Source organism: Budorcas taxicolor, chromosome 10 (assembly GCF_023091745.1).
Source record: "Budorcas taxicolor isolate Tak-1 chromosome 10, Takin1.1, whole genome shotgun sequence".
Taxonomy (NCBI): Eukaryota; Metazoa; Chordata; class Mammalia; order Artiodactyla; family Bovidae; genus Budorcas; species Budorcas taxicolor.
Genome location: NC_068919.1, coordinates 8805607 through 8826491, shown reverse-complemented (window position 1 = coordinate 8826491; position 20885 = coordinate 8805607). Strand labels below are relative to the sequence as shown.

Below are 20885 nucleotides of genomic sequence, written 5' to 3'. Positions count from 1 at the left end.
CTGTTTCTATTTTTGTGCATGGCACTGGGTGGGCCTTAGCTAGCGTTGCTGTGTGCAGAACACCAGTCCTGAGGGTCAAGGGAGTCATTTAGAGTATGGTAAGATTTAGAGTCTGGTAAGCCTTGGAGGCATGTTTGGTTGAGATACTATAGGTCTGAGTTGGCATTTTAGCCTTTGAGGTTGCATGAGAAGTGTTCTCTAGTAAGAACAGAAAGGGAAAAGGATTTTTGAAAGGTCTGTCTCACTGGCATACCTGCTGAGTAAGAATAAATGATTCTTAGACAAGAGCCAGCAGAAGTCTAGTGATTTGCAAAACAGGTTCAGAAGCTATGTGGTATGGTATGAGGCAAGAATAAGGAACTGGAGTAACGTGACCTGAATTCCAATACCACCTCTCATGTTTTAATTTTTTGTGTGACTTTAATCTTTTATTTTGACTTGTTATGCTGCAAAATAGCTTTTCCTACATTAATGAGATGTTGTGAAGCTGAAGTAAGATAAATATTGGTGAAAGTACTTTCAAAAGATGAAAGCTGTTTTAGTAGAAAGGAAAAATGGAAATTTAGTAGAACTGGAAAAAATGTCTTTGTGAAACCACTATATATCTCTGCCACTCTAGCATATGCTATTTTGTATACTTCATAGTTCTTGGGATGCTTAAGCTGTGGAGCCCAAGTAATTTCGCTCACATTTTCAGGTAGAAGCAGCTAAGTAGTTCCCCAGCGATACAGTATTATGTGAATGAAAACCCGGGTTGTACCCCAGCAGCTCCACCTCCACTGCACGTCTTCCAGCCACAGCCCCTGCTCTAGCTGTCATGTTTCAGTAAGGAAGCCAGGGATGCTGCAGGGTGTGATACACAGAGTTCGCTCTGTATTAGCAGTCGTGTCCTTCGACCTTCTAAATGCTGAGCTTTCTTTTGTGCTTTGATAGTTTTGGACTTTAGAGGGCAGTACAGTAATTTGGGCTGAAGGCTAGGCATAGGGAAGGTAACAGCGACTTTGTGATCTCACACCAAGGCTGGAAATCTGTTACTCCGGGTAGTGGTGTTAGTTTTATGTACATTTCCGAACTTTTATCTCCCCCAGAATGTATTTGTTGCAGTTGGAAGGGGCTTATACGTGTATAACCTTCAAATGAAGCGCGTGATTGCCTGCCAGAAAACTGCACATGACTCCAGTGTCCTGCACGTTGCCAGACTCCCAAACAGGTACGAGCTTCCATCTGCCTGGTAACAGGTAGAAGAAATGCATAGCTCCCAGGGCCACCAGTGCTCAAGGGGCAAAGTCACCTGGCTGTGTTCCTTGACCAACAGGTTCTTTTGAAAACAGAGAATACCCTATGGCTGTCTCTAACAGAAGAGTTTGTGGCAATATATTGCAAAATTTACAAACAGAAGTGTTCACAAATTATACTGAATTTCATTGTAAGAAGAGAGAATTTAAAATTTGGTATTTATTTTAATAGTTAGAAGACTTTGGGGCACTATGTTCTAATTTTTTTAATATTTTCCACAAAGCCACCTTTTTGGTGGTGTTGCTTATGGCCAGAATTAAATGGTGGTCTCCTTGTTGGCCGAGGCTACTAACTGAGGGCTTTCCTCTCAGGGCAGATGTGGCCATTGAGCTTCTAGGGATGAATTATATGAAGGAAATGATAGTATTTTTGGGGCTTTGCTGGTGGCTCAGCTGGTAAAGAATCTGCCTGCAGTGCAGGAGACCCCGGAAGTTCCCCTGGAGAAGGGACAGGCTACCCACTCCAGTGTTCTTGGGCTTCCCTGGTGGCTCAGATGACAAAGAATCTGCCTGCAATGTGGGAGGCCTGGGTTGGATCCCTGGGTTGGGAAGATCCCCTTGAGGAGGGCATGGCAACCCACTCCAGTATTCAGGCCTGGAGAATCCCATGGACAGAGGAACCTGGTGGGCTACAGTCTGTGGGGTTGCAGAGAGTTGGACATGACTGAGCAACTTAAGCACAGCACAGCAGTATTTACTCTGCAGGATACTTTCAGAGTGAGAGGTGAGACACAGGAATGGGGCTTCTCAGGATATTGTGAGTGTGTAATTCATAACTTGTTTTCCTGCATGCATTTTTAGAAATGGAAGTGATACATGTTTGTAACATTTGAGCTAGTCTCACACTATAATGCATGCCTTTCCTGAGGAGTGTTTTACTTTGCCTTGTAAAGCCATGTTAAGTGTGATTTTTTTATCAGCTCCTGCCCAGAGCTGGATGAAAGCAGATAAAGGTTGCACTGATGGTTTTCCCTGCACTTCGAGCACTTGCCCTCCATGGCGCGCTCTCTCTCTTCTGACAGGCAGGTTATCTCATGCTCAGAAGATGGCAGTGTACGCATTTGGGAGCTACGAGAAAAACAGCAGCTTTCAGTGGAGCCAGTGCCAACGGGTGTGTATTTTCTCTCAAAAAGGTGGTCTTGCTTTTTTCTCATATGAAAGACAGACGAAAGGCAGTTATGTGTAACCACAGGAATGATACACAGTGTGCTCCAAGTAAGCATGTTTACATGAAGCGTTTGGGAATCGGGATGGGGCATTCACATGTTAATATTTACTGCAGGACCGCCTGTTTATTTCAAGTCAGCTAGGATTCTTTGAGGGGAAGCTAACTGATCTGACTGATCAAATGGGCTTCCCCTGGTGGCTCAGACTGTAAAGACTCTGCCTGCAATGCAGAAGACCCAGGTTTGATCCCTGGGTTGGAAAGATCCCTGGGTTGGAAAGATCTCCTGGAGGATACTTAAGTGGCGACTTCAGTATTCTTGCCTGACTGACCAAATGGCCTAATTAGCTATTTATTAATGTATTGTAATTATGTCTGGTATATAAATATAATGTGTACCATCAGGCATCAAAGTTCTTCAGCCTTGAAGCATTAACATTGAACTCAATTTATAAACAAACACTTTTGTGTTTATGTCATTAATCTTTTGAGCTGTTGATTTTCTGATGCTTGATTTGAAAAACAAAATCCTGGTAAATTAGCAACCTTCGCATAAGCAATCAAATGCCAGTAGCCTCAGAGTTTCTCTGGTTACTTGAAGTCATAGAGTATTGTCACACGTTTTTTGTCTGTCCTTAAGTTGTGACCTTCCCGCCCCCACACGGCCATTCAGCCCTTTCATTTCTCTCCACTTTGACTTCCATTGCCTTTTTCTCATGTTAACACACCTTCAGCAGTGCTTGAGTAGGGGCAGTAAGAAGAGCTGAGCAACAAACGTGGGTAGCTAAGAGGAAATGAAGTAACATAGTGAAAAAACCCTAGCATAGTGCCTGGTATCATCTGCTCACTTAGCCCTTGACTAAAATAAGTGAGAAACACCTTTGCATTTAAGTTTTGTTTTTCTGATCTTACATTATTATTGTTAAGGAAAGGGAAAGTCACTCAGCTGTGTCCAGCTCTTTGAGACTCCATGGACTATACGGTCCATGGAATTTTCCAGGCCAGGATATTGGAGTGGGTAGCTGTTCCCTTTTCCAGGGGAATCTTTCCAACCCAAGAATCAACCCAGGTCTCCCGCATTGCAGGCGGATTCTTTACCAGCTGAGCCATAGGGGAAGCCTGTTAAGAAAAGAGCATACTAATTTTGAGAATGACTAAAATGATTGTGTTTTTCTAGGTTTTTTTAACATGTGGGGATTTGGAAGAGTAAATAAACAAGCCAGCCATCCTGTTAAAAAGCAACAAGAAAATGCCACTTCCTGTTCACTAGAGCTTATTGGAGATTTAATTGGACACTCATCATCTGTGGAGGTATTGTTTTTAATAAGCATAGAAGTGTCCAGGGGAGTCTTGCTTTTTGCATCTCATTTGGTCTCATAAAGACCTAAACCTTCTCTTATCAGTAAGTTTTTGCTGATTCTAAACATGGAGTGGGATGGGTTTTAGTATGTGTGGTAAAGATCTCCCTATACAGAGAAATGATTTGAAGGAGGAATGTCTTGCTTCTAAAAACTGGCTTAATTAACTTTACGTATGAGATGTAGGTAGACAGCTGACAATAAGGACAGTGTTGAATATATAAGAGTAGTAAATACTGTTAAATGGTAGTTAATACAGAGGCTACATGGAGAAGTGTGCTTATATATGTAGAGGTAAAACCTTACAGAATCTAATTCCAGGGGACATTATCAAATTCATGAATAGAAGTCTGTTTTACTTCGTTTTGAAGGATAATAATTAGTTAGCTTTAGTAAAACCCAATGTCTTGATTATCATCATGGAGTTCAGAATTATAGAGTGCATCCAGTTCTAACTTTTTATAAATTCAAATGCATTAATATTTACTATCAGCACCACTGCCTGTAATGAAGAAGGAAAAAGACCAGTCGAGGTAAAGAGATAATTGCAACTGGTAACAGTATCACCACAGCCCTGAGTAATGAATTTCTTACATTATGCTTCTGTTTCATAGCCGGGGAGGAACAAATTAATTTTTCATTTGAAAGTGCATTTATTCTTAAGAGCAGCAACACAACACCACCTTATTATTGAGCATTATCCTGTATTTCAGGCACTATACTGGACATTAGAGTTTACAAAGGGATATAAAATAAAGTCCTGGCTGTTCCGGAGCTTATATTTCAGTAGACAGGAACAACATAGGTAGACTTAATAAGATGTTAACCTAGGTTGCTTATGATGGACCCAGATTAGTAGTGGAATACTCAGGAGTTAGAAGAAAATGGTTAGTGGAAGATAATGGATGGGCCTTGAGCTGAACCTTGATGCTTTGGAGGTTAAGACAGTCTTGTGGCCATAAGCTCCCTGAGGTTGGGTGCGCATGTCTTACTCAGTTTCACCTTCCTGTTAACAGGCAGCCCAGTTGTTTTCATTCTGTTTTTTAACTTCGGGAGTTGTGCAGATGGAATGTAGTAGACAGGAGGGCAGAGACAGAATCTACTTAGTGGCAAGGAGCAGGTTGCCTAGCCCGGAGGTCTGTGTTCCAGGGACACAGTAGGAGATAAAGTAGTATGGGGTCAGATGATTGAATGTATGGCTAAGCAGTTTGGCCTTTAAACTTTTTTAAAGAGTGGGTTTTAAAAATCTATTGAAGGTTTTTAAATGGTGCGGCATATTTGTCATTATATAGAAGTGTCAGATTCTTAGAAATTTGCCGAGTAGAAGTGTTGACATTTAATTATTTTTTAAAGTATCTCTGGCTTCGTTGAGAAAATCTTGGCTCTTTGTTAAATTTTCTCTTTTTTAAAAAATCTTTGTCCTGACTCTCTCAGCCTAGCCCTATACACCTGTGTGTACTGGATTCTCACTTGCATCTCATATCCTGAGGGATTCTGCTCTGATAGCTCCTCCCCTCTCACTACTGCAGCATCAGCTCGGACTGTTTGCGGTTACGTTCAGAAATGTATAAGTTATTTCTCAGAAAGCTCACATCCTATTTCTCTCTTTTATTTCACTCTTTCCCTCGAGGAGCTCGTCTTTTTCATAGTTTCGTTTATCTCCTCTCTCATACCAGCTCTCTCCATAGGATGCATGCTGCCTTCTCATCAACACTTCATTTTCTTGTTCTTAACTTCCAGCCTGTCCCTTCACTGGGCATGAGCTTACTTTTATTTGGAGAGTTTAATGCTTTGTTAGCTTTTTCGGACAATTTCATTTGGTATTGACCTGTGCCTCCTTTTTCTGCAGCAAATCATAGCCTGAAGTATATTACTTAGTACCTAATTACATCGTCTTTAACTGATACCCTTACTGTTTCAACTAAGATTCAGTTTTCACAGCTGAATTAGAAGCTTCTTGAAGATAGGGATTATAAGCGTATAGATAACACTCAGTAAATGCTTAAGGATTGATTATTCTCTGTTTATATAGAGAGCTAAAGCTACTGTTCATCCTGGAGAACTTGGAATTCAGATATTTTATTGTGGCCATTTTTACATTAACAAGAAGGCCAGCAGAAATGATTAAACGAAGCAGGTTTGTCAGGACTTCTGCTGAAAAAAAAATTCTTAAAACCTATTCTTTGAGAATTAAGATAATGCTAAAATTTATATGACACTTTGGGAATTAAAAAAAAAAAACAGCTTTTACAGCTCTGTAGTTGAGTAGTGTTTACAACGTTCTGATTATTAAAATATTAGATATGGGTCTGGCATTTGTTATTTGTATGTGACTATCACCCACACTTAAATTTCTCATGAAAGATACAGAGTTTCATAGTCGTATCCAAAGACCTCTCCAAGGTATGCATTTCAGCAAGGACCTATGTTAGTCTACTTGGTATTAGCCACTTCTCTTCTCCTTGAATTTCCTATAATCAGTAATTAATTTTTTTCTACAGATGTTTCTGTACTTTGAAGACCATGGACTAGTGACTTGTTCTGCTGATCACCTCATTATTCTCTGGAAAAATGGAGAACGAGAATCTGGATTGCGCAGTTTAAAGTTATTTCAAAAATTAGAGGAGAATGGTGACTTGTATCTGTCTGTCTAGGTTAGGGAATTAAACTACCTGTACATGAACCTCGAACATCAAATATAGGATAATGCTCTGAAAACCATTACCATATTGATAATTTATTTAATTCTGTTTAATTTTTAGGGGGGGTCTGCAAACCAGCAACAGGTTTGCTTCTGAGGTATTAGTACATCCACCAAAGAATATGGCACAAGTTTTTCATTTGACTTTCCTCATAAGTTACCTGAAACCATTGTAGGAATGGGTCTGATTTCGGCAGTCAGTTTTCAGACAGTGAAGTGTACAGACTTCAGCACAACTGTCTGACGAAGCAGAATTAAATTATACCACAGTATCCTCACAGAGATAAAATTTTTTGCTTTAAATTTTACACCAGAAATTGTATAATCTTATGCTTAATGAAAAGAATAGTGCTCAGAGCCTCTCTCTGTCTTTAGTGTTACTATATTGCCTCTAACTAAATCCATCACCAGGAATTAGATTTTTAAATCTAGTTTCTTTCATTTAGCCTTTCTGGATTTTGAAATACCTGACTTTGTTATCCAAAACTAGTATATTTTAACTATGTGGCCATCTGTCATTCTTATACTTATTTAAGGAACCTGCTTTAATGGAAATAAATATACATGATAATTATGGAAGATATTTTATAGAAAAATGAAAACTCCACTGAAGAATAAATAGGATGTAGCATATCTTCAATTTAAACCTTGCGCTGTCTAGAAAACTGATGCTTCCCTGGAGGAAATGAAGATTCCATAATAACTGTCTGAGTGGTGAATGCTGTGTTTTAAGTGTCTTAATTTGAATCTAGACCCTGGAAGGAGGTAGAAATAGAAGTAATAGTATTTAACTGAAATTTAGTTGAAGTGAGCCAATTCATCTTACCATTGGCTCAAATATGAAATGCTTGAGACAGGCTTTACTTAACGTAGTTTCTTGCAGTTACCTGAGATTAAATCAGCTTCATCACCCCATCAGCCTTAGCGTACTCTTTCGCCCTTTTGGTACTAAAGGATAAAAATTAAAAAGTGTCCCATACATTAAAAAATGGGTGGTTTTAACTGTGGAGTTAAACTGCTGATGAAAGAATCCTATTGAAGTAACTACAAGGCGGCTGATGTGTTAGGACTGATAGTTCTCAAAGAACACTTTCTGGGTTTATTCATCACACACACCCCTAATAGAATCCATAGACCCTAATGGAATCTTTGTAAAAAAAATTTTTAACTAGTTTTACCTTTGACAGTTGCTTCTGTTATTAACTACCTGCAAAGTCTGGATGAGCTATGGTCATCTATGCCAGATGAGTGCCATAATACTTTTAAATGAGGAAGCTGAAGGCCCAGTCAGGTAAGCCGTTCTAGTTAGCTCAGTTCCCATTATCAGTGAACAGCTTTAAAAAAAAATATGAATGAGAGAGAAGGGTGTATATGATCACCCCTCGAGCAAAACCAAGTAATGTTCACAATCATTGTTTTAATTCACAATGAAAACAGATTTATGGAGAAATATAAAATTTATATAACCTCCATTTTATAATAGAAAAATTAGCACTGCCTTTTAGCCAAGATCGTTATTGTGGCATAATTGAGTGTTACACAGAGGTACCTCTAATCTCACCCTGAAGTTGGCACATGGGTAGGATTCCTAACCAAGCCAATATGCATTTTGGTCTGAGTGCATCAGATTATTGATCAGTCATTTTTAGGCTTTTAATTTTTCTCCATAGATGGACTTTACCCTATTACTAATTAGCTTTTTCTTTGGAGGGTCTATATTATTAGGTCATGAGTTTATAAAAACTCTTTTTGAATTGTATAAGATATTCAGTGAATTATAAAGGAATTCATAGATTCTTAACTGCTTTTCCTGATTTGTTCTGGATTAAGTGACAGCAATCTATCCACAAGGGATGTTTGTTAGAAATCCTAGGTAAGTTTGGGGAGCAGATAGCATAAGTAAGTACCACTGTGAGTCCCTCTGTTATTAAAATTTAGAGAAACTTGATGGTTTTGATTTCATGAATGCCCTAAGGTCAGAGATAGGCGAAACCAACGAGATAGGAGAATCTAGCAGGGACTCATACTTGATGGCTGTTCACTGGTTGTATGGAGACTACTGCTAAAAGTTGAACTTTCAGATTAGGAGAATACTATAACTGACATCAATATATAGTATATGCATTTTTCCCACTTCCCTAGCTTAGCTTTCAGTGCTATTATATTTGCAACACCAGATATAATATCTGTACACTGGGCCTTGTCATTTTTACTTAAAAATACCCTTATCATCACTTCATTTTCTGGCTTATTCACATAAGAGCCTAAACTTCAGGGACACTGTATTTATCTTTGTCAAGTTGAGTGGCTTCAGATTGAATAGATGAGGCATCCTAACTCTGAAGGCAAGCATAATTTTAAAATCTTAAATTGGAAGTAAAAAAATAATAACCTAATTAAATTATAGTGTTATTTTGGTTTGGGCAACAGTGTTTTATAACTTCTGGTTCAGTAGTAGTAGCAGTAATATGACCTCTCTCTAAATGAGATTTTATTTTCCTAAATTAATAAGGCTCCCCTCAACAGAGAATATTTTAGTAAATAGCTTATTTACTGATTAGTAAATAAGAGACAATAATTTATATCTATCTGATACACATACCATCTAAAAGACTATTTCTTATAAACTATTTTTAGGAATGCACTATGTAATTACCAACTCAGTGAAAGATTACACCATAGTAAATTACACTGGTAAATTACACCATAGTAAATTACACTGGTAAAGAGCAGAGGTATGCTAAAGCTTTAGGTTTAGCAGTGTTAATATGAAATTAATTTGAGTCAGCTATAATGTTCGTATAGAAAAATGTCAGACAGCCAATGAATGTCACTTACCAAATGTAACCAAAAGCGAGATGGTCAGGAAAAGATTGTTGTCTCAAGCAAGCTTCTGAAGCTTAGGCAAATTGTTTAGCTCCTTAAAATGGGATTCTGACATCCTGAATTTAATGTGTTCTGAAAACAAAGTGTGTGGCTCATGAAATAAAGAACACTTAACCAAAAATTTGAAATTATGAAAAATTTAGGCCAAAGAGTTAAAATAAAAACAGCTGTTAGGAATGAAAAATGGCTGTAGGAATTTAGTTACAAGTACTTCACAAAAACATTTTCATCACATTTACATAATGCAGCATTACAATACAAAGCTAGCTGCTCCCCTGACCAAGCAAGTTCTCTTAGCATCTAACAAAAATAATTTAGGTACATTTCTTTCTTTGCATGGACTTGTCATATATGTTTGCATTTTTTGGTACAAAACATAGAAAAAAGCATTGGCACATTTTGTAGGATTAAGTCATTTTTTTCCCCAGGTACTAGTTCCAAGTGCGCTGCATTCAGATTTTCATTTGGAAAAAAGTAACTACTGGTTCAGTTAATTTAATCTCTGTCTATACCTCTCAGGAATGCAGCATGGAGTAGAGAATCTAAAAGAAGAACAAAGATCTTGTTTGCTAAATCTCTAATATTTATAAGACACAGAAGGGCTGGCTGGTAAAAGAGAAGGGAAAATCTCAAGACTGACTTGATGTAGATCACAGAAAGTTGTGAAAAGAGCTGTATAAAAATATGCACTTGTGCTTTAGAAGCTTTTAGCATACAATTAATAGCTTAAAATAGTATTTACTGCTTCCCCATACGCCTACTTTCTGATATATTTACACATCTTGCAGTCTTTTTTTTTTTTTACATCATTAAAGCAAAATGGCATGATCATAAATATAGATAGGTTAAAAACATCTGAACCTTGAAACTTTCTCTCTCTCCTTGGTAACATGGCACAACATACTCCGTGGACTTAAACCCAGAAAATTTAGATTGCTCTAATAAAAAATTTTAAACAGCAAATGTATATAAATTTTTTTAAAAAACAAGCTTGTCCAAGGGTAGTCAGATTAATGGCTTGTATATAATACTCACTGTAGTGCCTTGTGACTGCCTCTGCAAACCAGAAATAAAGCTCTTTGATTACCCCCAAACAAGATGTCACTTCCTTCCCCTTCATGGATGGCTTTCTGTTAGGATGAATCCCTTTTTTGGGAGAGAGGGCTATGCAGGCTGCTGATACCAGTCTAAAGAAGGCACTCACTAGGCCAAGGCTATATTCTGATTTGAGTGTCACACCATTAGTCAGAAGAACCACCTAGCCATGGAGGCTCTGAAACTAGTTTATCAGCAGTTTGGTCCCAGCTGTTTTGCTCATTTTATATAGGTTTTTAAAAATTAGATATTCTTAGGCATCTTTTAGATTGATGCTCTTGAGGAAAATAGTCAAGCCAAACAGTGATAGAGACTTTCATGGTAAAGGATGAGCTAAATACTAGCAAAGCTTCATGGTCCAGCATCCACAGAGATGGTGGGCACGTGGGCACCAAGTCTTTGCTGCATGTGTCCTGCTAGTTACAGTGAATCAGCTGCATGGTTTGATGAGAGCACACAGGATTAGAGCAAGGCAATGGATTTTGCCATGTGTTCATTCTGTCACTAAGTGATTGTTCAAAAGAACATATATTAATGTTTTTCTTCACAGAACATAGTTTTCTAAAAATGAAATTTGGAAAGTTGAATGATTCAAGGTCAGACATTCAACATTAGCTCCTTAACCTACATCTGTCATTTTCATTATGAAGGAATGCCTCTTACACTACTGTGATTCACAGTGCCCTTTGCAGAGCCAGAGGTCACCGCCTCTGTCCTGGCTTTAACTGTCAGACGGAAGCCTCAGACTTTTGCACTTTAGGTCGTCTAATGTCTTCCAGTGTTTGTAGTTATCGGCCAAATGTTGCATCAGCGTTGGCAGGTGTGCAAAGGCTGCAAGGACATAAACAAATAAAAAGAAGCCTGTTAAGTTAGATTCTAGGAGCATTTATAAGGTTGAGGCCCTCTGGGACAAATTTGGGATCAGAATTGGAAGTGAGGTACCCTAGGTTAGGCCTAAGGTGAATACACAAGTGTGAGAAGGATAAATCACTAAGTACTGGTTTCTAAAATAGGAACAGGTCCTTTTAACTAAAAATTGCTAACAAAAGACCAGAAAGAGAAATTAAGGAAACAATCCTATTTATAATCACATCAAAAAGAATAAAATACCTTGGAATAAACCTACCTAAAGAAGCAAAAGACCTAGACCTATACTCTGGAAACTATAAGACATTGATGAAAGAAACTGAAGATGACACAGACAGCTGGAAAGATACCATGTTCCTGGACTGGAAGAATCAATACTGTGAAACTGACTATACTACCCTAAGGCAATCCCTATCCCTATCAAAATACCAATAACATTTTTTCACAGAACTAGAAAAATATTTTAAAATTTGTAGGGAAATACAAAAGACCCCCAATACCTAAAGAAACCCAGAGAAAGAAAAACAGAGCTGGAGGAATCAGACTCTCTGACTTCAGACTATACTACAAAGCTACAGTCATCAAAACAATATGGTCCTGGCACAAAAACAGAAATAGAGATCAATGAAAAAGAATGGAAAGCCCAGAGATAAACCCACACACTTATCGTCAGTTAATTTACAACAAAGGAAACAAGAATATATGATGGAGAAAAGAGTGTCTACAATAAGTGGTGCTGGGAAAACTGACAACTCGGTGTAAAAGAACTCAATTAGAATGTTCTCTAACACAATACACAAAAATAAACTCAAAATGGATTAAACACCTAAATGTAAAGTCAGACACTATAAAGTTCCTAGAGGAAAACATAGGCAGAACACTAGTTGCCACAAGTCACACCAGTATCTTCTTGGATCTACCTCCTACCTAGAGTAATGAAACCTCCTACCTAGAGTAATGAAAAAAACAGACATAAATGGGACCGAGTTAAACTTAAAACCTTTTGCGCAGCAAAGGAATCCATAGACAAATCGAAAAGACAACCCGCAGAATGGGAGAAAATATTTGCAAATGAAGTGACTGACAAGGGATCAATCTGAAATATACCAACAGCTCATGCAGCTCTACATCAAACAGCGCATTCAAAAAATGGACTGAAATAGATATTTCTTCAAAGAAGACATACAGACGGCCAAAAAGCTCAACATCACTAAAATGCAAACCAAAGCTACAACGAGGTATCACCCTCACACCAGTCAGAACAGCCATCAAAAAGTCTATGAATAATAAATGCTGAAGAGAGAGTGAAGAGGAAGGAACCTTCCTACACTGTTGGTGGGAATGTAAATTGGTGCAGCTACTATGGAGAACAGTGTGGAGTTTCAGAACACTTAAAGTAGAATTACCATATGACCCAACAGTCCCACTGCTGGGCATATATCCAGAGAAAGCCACGATTCAAAAGATACATGCACCCCAGTGTTCCTTGTAGTACAGTTTACAATAGCCAAGACATGAAAGCAACCTAAATGTCCACTGACAGATTAACGAAGAAGATGTGGTAGACATACACAGTTGGTGAATTTAACTCATGACCACTGTATCCACTCCTGTGGGCAAGGATCCCGCAGAAGAAATGGAGTAGCCATCATAGTCAACAAAAGAGTCCAAAAAAAATGCAGTACTTGGATGCAGTCTCAGAAACAACAGAATGATCTCTGTTCATTTCCAAGGCAAACCATTCAACATCACAGTAATCCTGGTCTATGCCCTGACCAGTAATGCTAGAGAAGCAGATGTTGAACAGTTATATGAAGACCTATAAGACCTTTTTAGAACTAACACCTAAAAAAGATGTCCTTTTCATTATAGGGGCCTGGAATGCAAAAGTAAGAAGTCAAGAGATACTGGAGTAACAGGCAAATTTGGCCTTGGAGTACAGAATGAAGCAGGGCAAAGGCTAATAGAGTTTTGCCAAGAGAATGCACTGGTCATGGCGAACACCCTCTTCCAACAACACAAGAGAAGACTCTACACGTGGACATCACCAGATGGTCAACACCGAAATGCAGACTGACTATATTCTTTGCAGCCAAAGATGGAGAAGCTCTATATGGTCAGCAAAAACAAGATGGGGAGCTGACTGTGGCTCAGATCATGAACTCCTTATTGCCAAATTCAGAGTTAAAGAAAGTAGGGAAAACCATTAGACCATTTGGGTATGACCTAAATCAAATCCCTTACGAATATACAGTGGAAGTGACAAATAGATTCAAGAGATTAGATCTGATAGACAAGAGAGCCTGAAGAACTATGGACAGAGGTTAGTGACACTGTACAGGAGGCAGGGGTCAAGACCATCCCCAAGAAAAAGAAATGCAAAAAGACAAAATGGTTATCTGAGGAGGCCTTACAAATAGTGAAAAGAAAAGCAAAAGGCAAAAGAGAAAAGGAAAGATACACCCATCTGAATGGAGAGTTCCAAAGAATAGCAAGGAGAGATAAGAAAGCCTTCCTCAGTGATCAGTGCAAAGAAATAGAGGAAAACAATAGGATGGGAAAGACCAGGGATCTCTTCAAGAAAATTAGAGATACCAAGGGAACATTTCATGCAAAGATGGGCTCAATAAAGGACAGAAATGGTATGGATCAAACAGAAGCAGAAGATATTAAGAAGAGGTGGCAAGAATACACAGAAGAACTGTAAAAAAAAGATCTTCATGACCCAGATAATCACTATGGTGTGATGACTCACCTAGAGCCAGACATCCTGGAGTGCAAAGTCCAGTGGGCCTTAGAAAACATCACTACAAAATAAGCTAGTGGAGGTGATGGAATTTCAGTTGAGCTATTTCAAATCCCCAAAGATGATGCTGTGAAAGTACTGCACTCAATATGCCAGCAAATTTGGAAAATTCAGCAGTGTCCACAGGACTGGAAAAGGTCAGTTTTCATTCCAGTCCCTAAGAATGGCAGTGCCAAAGAATGCTCAAACTACTGCACAATTGCACTCATCTCATACGCTAGTAAAGTAATGCTTAAAATTCTCCAAGCCAGGCTTCAACAGTATGTGAACTGTGAACTTCCAGATGTTCAAGCTGGATTTAGAAAAGGCAGAGGAATCAGAGATCAAATTGTGAGCACCCGCTGGATCATCAAGAAAGCAAGAGAGTTCCAGAAAAACATCTGCTTTATTGACTCTGCCAAAGCCTTTGACTGTGGCTCAGAACAAACTGTGGAAAATTCTTCAAGAGATGGGAATACCAGACCACCTGACCTGCCTTTTGAGAAATCTGTATGCAGGTCAGGAAGCAACAGTTAGAACTGGACATGGAACAACAGACTGGTTCCAAATCAGGAAAGGAGTACATCCAGGCTGTATATAGTCACCCTGCTTATTTAACTTACATGCAGAGTACATCATGAGAAATGCTGGGCTGGATGAAGCACAAGCTGGAATCAAGACTGCAGGGAGAAATATCAATAACCTCAGATATGCAGATGACACCACCCTTATGGCAGAAAGCAAAAGAGCCTCTTGATGAAAGTGAAAGAGGAGAGTGAAAAAGTTGGCTTAAAACTCCATATTCAGAAAACTAAGATCATGGCATCTGGTCCCATCTCTTTATGGCAAATAGATGGGGAAACAGAGGAAACAGTGACAGACTTAATGTTTTGGGGCTCCAAAATCACTGCAGATGGTAACTGCAGCCATGAAATTAAAAGATGCTTGCTCCTTGGAATAAAAGTTATGACCAACCTAGACAGCATATTAGGGCTTCCCTTATAGCTCAGTTGGTAAAGAATCTGCCTGCAGTGCAGGAGACCCAGGTTTGATCCCTGGGTTGGGAAGATCCCCTGGAGAAGGAAATGGCAACCCACTCCAGTATCCTTGCCTGGAAAATCTCATGGACAGAGGAACCTGGTAGATTGCAGTCCATGGGGTTGCAAAGAGTCGGGCACGACTGAGCGACTAACACACACACAGACACACAGACAGCATATTAAAAAGCTAGAGATACTACTTTGCCAACAAAGGTCCATCTAGTGAAAGCTATGGTGTTTCCAGTAGTCATGCATGGATGTGAGAGTTGGACTGTGAAGAAAGCTGAGCGCTGAAGAATTGATGCTTTTGAACTGTGGTGCTGGAGAAGACTCTTGAGAGTCTCTTGGATGGCAAGGAGGTCCAGCCAGTCCATCCTAAAGGAAATCAGTCCTGAATATTTATTGGAAGGACTGATGCTAAAGCTGAAACTCCAATACTTTGGCTATCTGATGCAAAGTACTGACTCATTGGAAAAGACCCTGATGCTGGGAAAGATTGAAGGTGGTAGGAGAAGGGAACAACAGAGGATGAGATGGTTGGATGGCATCACCGACTCAATGGACATGGGTTTGAGTAGGCTCCGGGAGTTGGTGATGGACAGGGAGGCCTGGCGTGCTGCAGTCCATGGGGTTGCAAAGAGGTGGACACAACTGAGCGACTGAACTGAACTGAATGTTACTCAGCCATAAAAAAAAGACTGAAATAATGCCATTTGCAGCAACATGAATTGGAGCTAGAGATATCATACTAAACGAAGTCAGTCCTAGAAAGAAGTATCACTTATATGTGGAATCTGAAAAAAGGATGAAAATGAGCTTATTTATAAAACAAGCTCAGAAACTTTAGAAACAAACTTATGGTTACCAGAGGGGAAATGTGGAGGGAGGGATAAATTAGGAGTTTGAGATTACCATCTACACACTACTATGTAGACAATAAGAACCTACTGTACAGAACAGGTAATTCTACTCAACAGTAGATAATGTTCTATAATAACCTATATGGGTTAAGGACCTGAAAAAGAATGGCTATATGTATATATGTAACTGAATCACCTAGCTGTATACCTGAAAGTAACACATTGTAAATCAACTATAATCCAACATAAAAATAAAAACAAATAAAAACAAATCTCAGTGAAAAGCTGTTTATCAAGTGACATTACCAAAAGAATCTGTTATTCAGAGTAGACATATTTTGTGTTCTCTAGAATTTCCTCCAGTGATATAATAAAACTCCTTTCAGCTTTGGAGATAAGTCCTTTGAAGAGTTAAACACTTGTTTATCCAGTTATCGGCCATCCATTGAGTCCTCCATACACATGGTCTGTGCTGAGGATGCAGAACGTGTTCCTTTCCCCCTGCCATATCTGGCCACAAACAGCTGACATTTTTTTAAAAAAGTAACATTTAACACCTTTAGGCCTGGCCTCTGTCATTAAAGGTAATCATTATAAAGCATAACAAGATATTCTGTTTGTGGGTAACAAAACATGAGCCATCTTACCATCCCAAGCATCAAACATGTCTGTTATGAAGTAGTCAATAAAGGAGATTTGGGACTTGGGGATGCTACAGGTATTCCGGTCAAACACTGGCATCACTACGGGCAGCCCCTGTCTCTTCTCTTCATCCGTCTGTAAGAAATAATACACACAGGGCTGTAGGGGACACGAGGAGGTGTCACAGTAGCATCGAGTTTGTCAGAACCACCCTGTGAAAAAGGGGTCACAATCCAGTTGTATCGATCAAGAAATAGGCTCAGCATTTCTCAGGGCTTACATAACTCAGCTACCTGAAGAGCTGCAGTGACTGGATTCAGGTCTTCTGACTCTTAAATGTGTCAGATACTATCTTACAGCTACCCACCCACGCCCTGACCCCGACCCCACCGAAGCACTGATTTCAGGATTCATACCCTGTTTTCTAAGATCTGTTTTCAAGATTGCAAGGTAGACAACTTTCAGAGTAATACTACTAAATACTAAGTGGAGTTTACACTGAGGGTACAGAAGCAGTGGTGGGTTCAAAGCTGCAGATGTTTCAGCACGAATCGAAGAACTGGAACCAAGCTGTGTCAACAGACATTGTATTATTCACTGTTAATATGCTTGCAGTTTAAAAAGAAAGTCAGTTTCACTTAAGACTTGTCTAAATGAAAGCAGTAAGAATTATTAATCTTGCTAAACTTGACCTTTGAAAATACCTTTTTTAAATATTCTGTGTGACAAAACCCAAAGTACACACAAAGCCCTTGTGCTGCACATGCAAGGGTGTGAAGGTTGTCTGCAGGAAAAGCAGGTAGGCAGGTGAGCTGAACTTGATTCTCTTTTTCATGGAATACCTATTTTTACCTGAAAAGAATGACTGACAAACTGGCTGTCTGTACTGGTCATGCATGCAATTCTGATGATATGTGTAAATTGAGCATTTTGCACATTGAAGTGTATGTTTATAATGCCTAAGGTCATAATTCACAGGACTGAAGTTAAAATCCACACTTACTGGTGGTGTACTGAGCCAGAGACCGGCTGGCCAGAAGCCTCATGTGTAACTCGAGTGTTAGGTCACATTGTCGTGTGAACATGTCCTTTATGGGAAAAGGACACCTACACAGGGAAATTACAGCAAAGAACTTAAAAGTGGTTCTTTCCCATTCCCCATCCACAGACTTTGAGACTATCTAGGAGTAGGATTTTAAGTCTTCTCTGGGTCCTGGAAAGCCCCATTAATGGTCTACCAGTTTCGGCTCAGCTTGCTCATTTCAGGTCAGTCGATCAGGCAGCCTTAAAATATCCACTGCTGTTCAAGGAGAGGTTTGGGGTTTTTTTTTCCCCTTCTCTTTCTGGCAAGCTCAGAGCTGGCTGTCCTAATTCCCATGGACTCTCTTCCCATCCTTGAAAGCTACAGCTAACTTACTGCATCCTTAGCTGGTTTTTGCTCTGCCAACCCTTCTAGACACCATTGGCTAGTCTTTACCCCTGCCTCAGTAGTACATTCCAGTGAGATCGGCACTTCCCCTCCCCAAATAATTACTTGTAGCTACTTGGGATATGTTTGTCTTTCTGTCCCACATCATAAACATTAGTCCCTAAAGCCTCTTCTTTGGAAGTAGGCCTCTGTTTCAAATGGCATCTTGTGGTCTGCTAGTTTTGGGTTATTCTTCAACTCTTCACACTGCAAAGTTACTATTCTTATATAGAAATTCTATGTTTCTTCTTTACTAATTTTGGTCATAACACTTGGTTCTCTCAGAATGTCCTTTCTCATTTCTAAATTTTGAAATCCTTAAAAAAAAAAAAAAAAAAACCCAGCTCTAACACCTTTTCCACCTTTCTAGATAAAAGCCCTTCTTTTATCTAGGAAAAAAAAAAAACCTTTCTGAACTCTTAGGACTTAACGTATACCTCCTTTAGAAGTGTTTCACTTAAAAAAATATATTGTGTGGACCTATTTATGTCTATGCCCCCTACTGCATTATGAGGTACCCTCAGGCAGAGATGTGTCTTATGTCTGTGTTTCCCACAATACAACGAGGAGATAATAATCTGATGAATGAATGGACTTCCCAGTCTTTGTGGAAGTTCAGGATCTAAAAACTCGAGAATGAAAAGAATCCCAAAGGCTCAGTTTCTCTCCTTCCCCCTAGAGAGACTTTGAGTAGTGACCAGCCATACCAGTTAGTCTCTTGAGGGACCAGAATCCTATTCCAGGCAGGGGTGAGCCATTTCTTTCTGAGGAAGAGTCATTTAACTTGTTCACTCATGGCGCTTCCCCAGAGAGGCAGCCCACCTGCGCAAAGTACTCCTCAGAGATCCTGCCAGCCCATTCAATGCACAGGTCCAAGGGGCGGCAGGGGTTGGCTACGTCCGCACACTTGATCATCATGCGTTTGATCAGGGTCTGGTTCTCAGGGAAGTTCTTCCCGGGAGGGCTGCACTCGCAGTCGCTGCCGTCAATCTGGAAAGCAGACAAGGGTGGTGCAATACAATGGTGAAGCCCACAAGAGTCAACTGTCTAGATACTAGACCGCGGTCACCCAGGCCACCTCAGCATGAGATGTGGTTGAAGGAGGCGTTCCCAAGTTTAATTCCATATATGGTATGCCGACATATTCAAGCAATACAAACACATTGGTCTTAAAAGTTCAGTGTTCCTATCACCACCCACCTTGTGGTTTTGTTTGCAACCAGTCACTCCCAATTTAACTGTCTACAGTCTTCAGATACTGATAGACATTTAATGAAAATCAACAGGAATATAATTCTTTAAAGCATCTAATTTTAAGGTCTCCCAAGAGCCCAAAGAACAGAGAACTAGAAGGGCTTTGAATCCTCTAAAACGCCACCATTTATTCCAGTCTCAGCTGTCTGCAGGGTCCTCTCATTGTCGTCTTTGGGCCTACTTCCTTTTGTCACCACTGGCTTTATTTCAGGGCTCTTCTTTCAGGGAGTTCAGAGTTGCTATGGACACCCAATCTGTTCTTGTTACCAGGGAAAACAAGTGGCCAACACTCAGCCCTTCCTTACCAACTCCAAGTAAGTAGCCATCTTGTATTCAAGACGGAGAGAAAATGCTTTGAGGCCAGAGTATAGGGTATAACGGAAATACACTCTGATGTGTATTATTACATGTGAAATGCTTACCTCAGCTGCCATTGGTTTGTTGATGCTGTTCACAAATTTGTTCACATGTTCAAAGTGTTTTGTCATCTCTGTTGCTAAAACCATGTCAATAATAGCTTGGCGCAGTGTTCGATAATGGTTCCTGAAATAACCAGAGGACAAAGGGCCTTTGTTCAAATCATGCCCCCTGAATTAGAACTGTTCTGCCATTTCATCACACTTCCCACAATCCAGGAGGAGGCTAGGGGCACTGAAGAAATGAGTTAAGACCACAAGAGCTTACCTGCTCATCTTCCTACCAAGCTGGGACTTGGTGACACTATACCATCTTCCCAAAGATAGCCGACCCTCATATGATTTGTGAGTATTAAAAGAGGCACCACCTGTCACGTGGGCACTTATCTTACAAGGTGGTGCCCTTCTGTCTGCCCTTGGCAACATCAGAACAGCCAGGCAGAAGGAAATGACGAGTTCTTCCCTGTGAGGCTGGCGCAGCAACCTGATGAGCTGTCCCTTGGCATTCGCTGCAGACACAGTGATTCTTACTACAGAGAAGTCTTGTCATTCCTTTTGATGACGGCATTGGAAGAGTTTTCTGATTAGCGAGCAGTTGTCTACATTACAGTCACACAGAAGCTGTAACGGGAGGAGCAGCAGCCCCGCTCCGTCACTGCCCAGTTCCTGTCATCTTTTTCTAAGTCCAGGAGCCAGAATGAGGAACTGAATAAAACTGGCTATCGGCAACAATTCCTCCTCTGAAAGTTTTAAAAACGGAACCTGATACTGACGAAGCCCTCAGCTGAAGGTGGAATAACTGAATATTTTCATATTATAATAACGAGATTTTCTCAGGTTTCTAGAGACCAAGGTGATCGGTTCGGGTTCATGGTGACAAGTGATCTCTGAGGCCCGAGTGAGCTCTGCACTCTCCTTGCACTGGCCTCTCTGGGGGGGGTCCTCTCTCCCGCCTGGCTGGTACTATGTTGGAAGTATTCAGTCTGACTGCAGGGCTGTGTCAGGTGAGAAGAATGTCTCCTATCTGTTCACATGTGGCAAACTCACCAGAGG

At 40.0% G+C, this 20885-nt stretch overlaps 2 protein-coding genes across 3 annotated transcripts in view; one reads left to right on the top strand and one right to left on the bottom strand.

The window, feature by feature from the left end:
• Nucleotides 1-6820, top strand: part of WDR41 (WD repeat domain 41) — a 47019-nt gene extending 40199 nt beyond the window's left edge. Inside the window, exons 11-14 of the mRNA XM_052646903.1 lie at nucleotides 1089-1210; nucleotides 2318-2406; nucleotides 3638-3771; nucleotides 6320-6820. Of these exons, the coding sequence (XP_052502863.1) occupies nucleotides 1089-1210; nucleotides 2318-2406; nucleotides 3638-3771; nucleotides 6320-6472 (498 nt within the window). The 3' untranslated portion in view covers nucleotides 6473-6820. The remainder of the gene's footprint in view (nucleotides 1-1088; nucleotides 1211-2317; nucleotides 2407-3637; nucleotides 3772-6319) is intronic.
• A 3963-nt stretch (nucleotides 6821-10783) lies between these two features.
• PDE8B (phosphodiesterase 8B) overlaps nucleotides 10784-20885 on the bottom strand; it is a 274177-nt gene continuing 264075 nt past the window's right edge. For both annotated transcript variants that reach the window (XM_052646127.1, XM_052646126.1), the window contains exons 19-22: nucleotides 19839-19959; nucleotides 18985-19152; nucleotides 16700-16829; nucleotides 10784-11331 (exon numbers count right to left, since the gene is read on the bottom strand). In XM_052646127.1, the coding sequence (XP_052502087.1) occupies nucleotides 11222-11331; nucleotides 16700-16829; nucleotides 18985-19152; nucleotides 19839-19959 (529 nt within the window). In that variant the 3' untranslated portion in view covers nucleotides 10784-11221. The remainder of the gene's footprint in view (nucleotides 11332-16699; nucleotides 16830-18984; nucleotides 19153-19838; nucleotides 19960-20885) is intronic.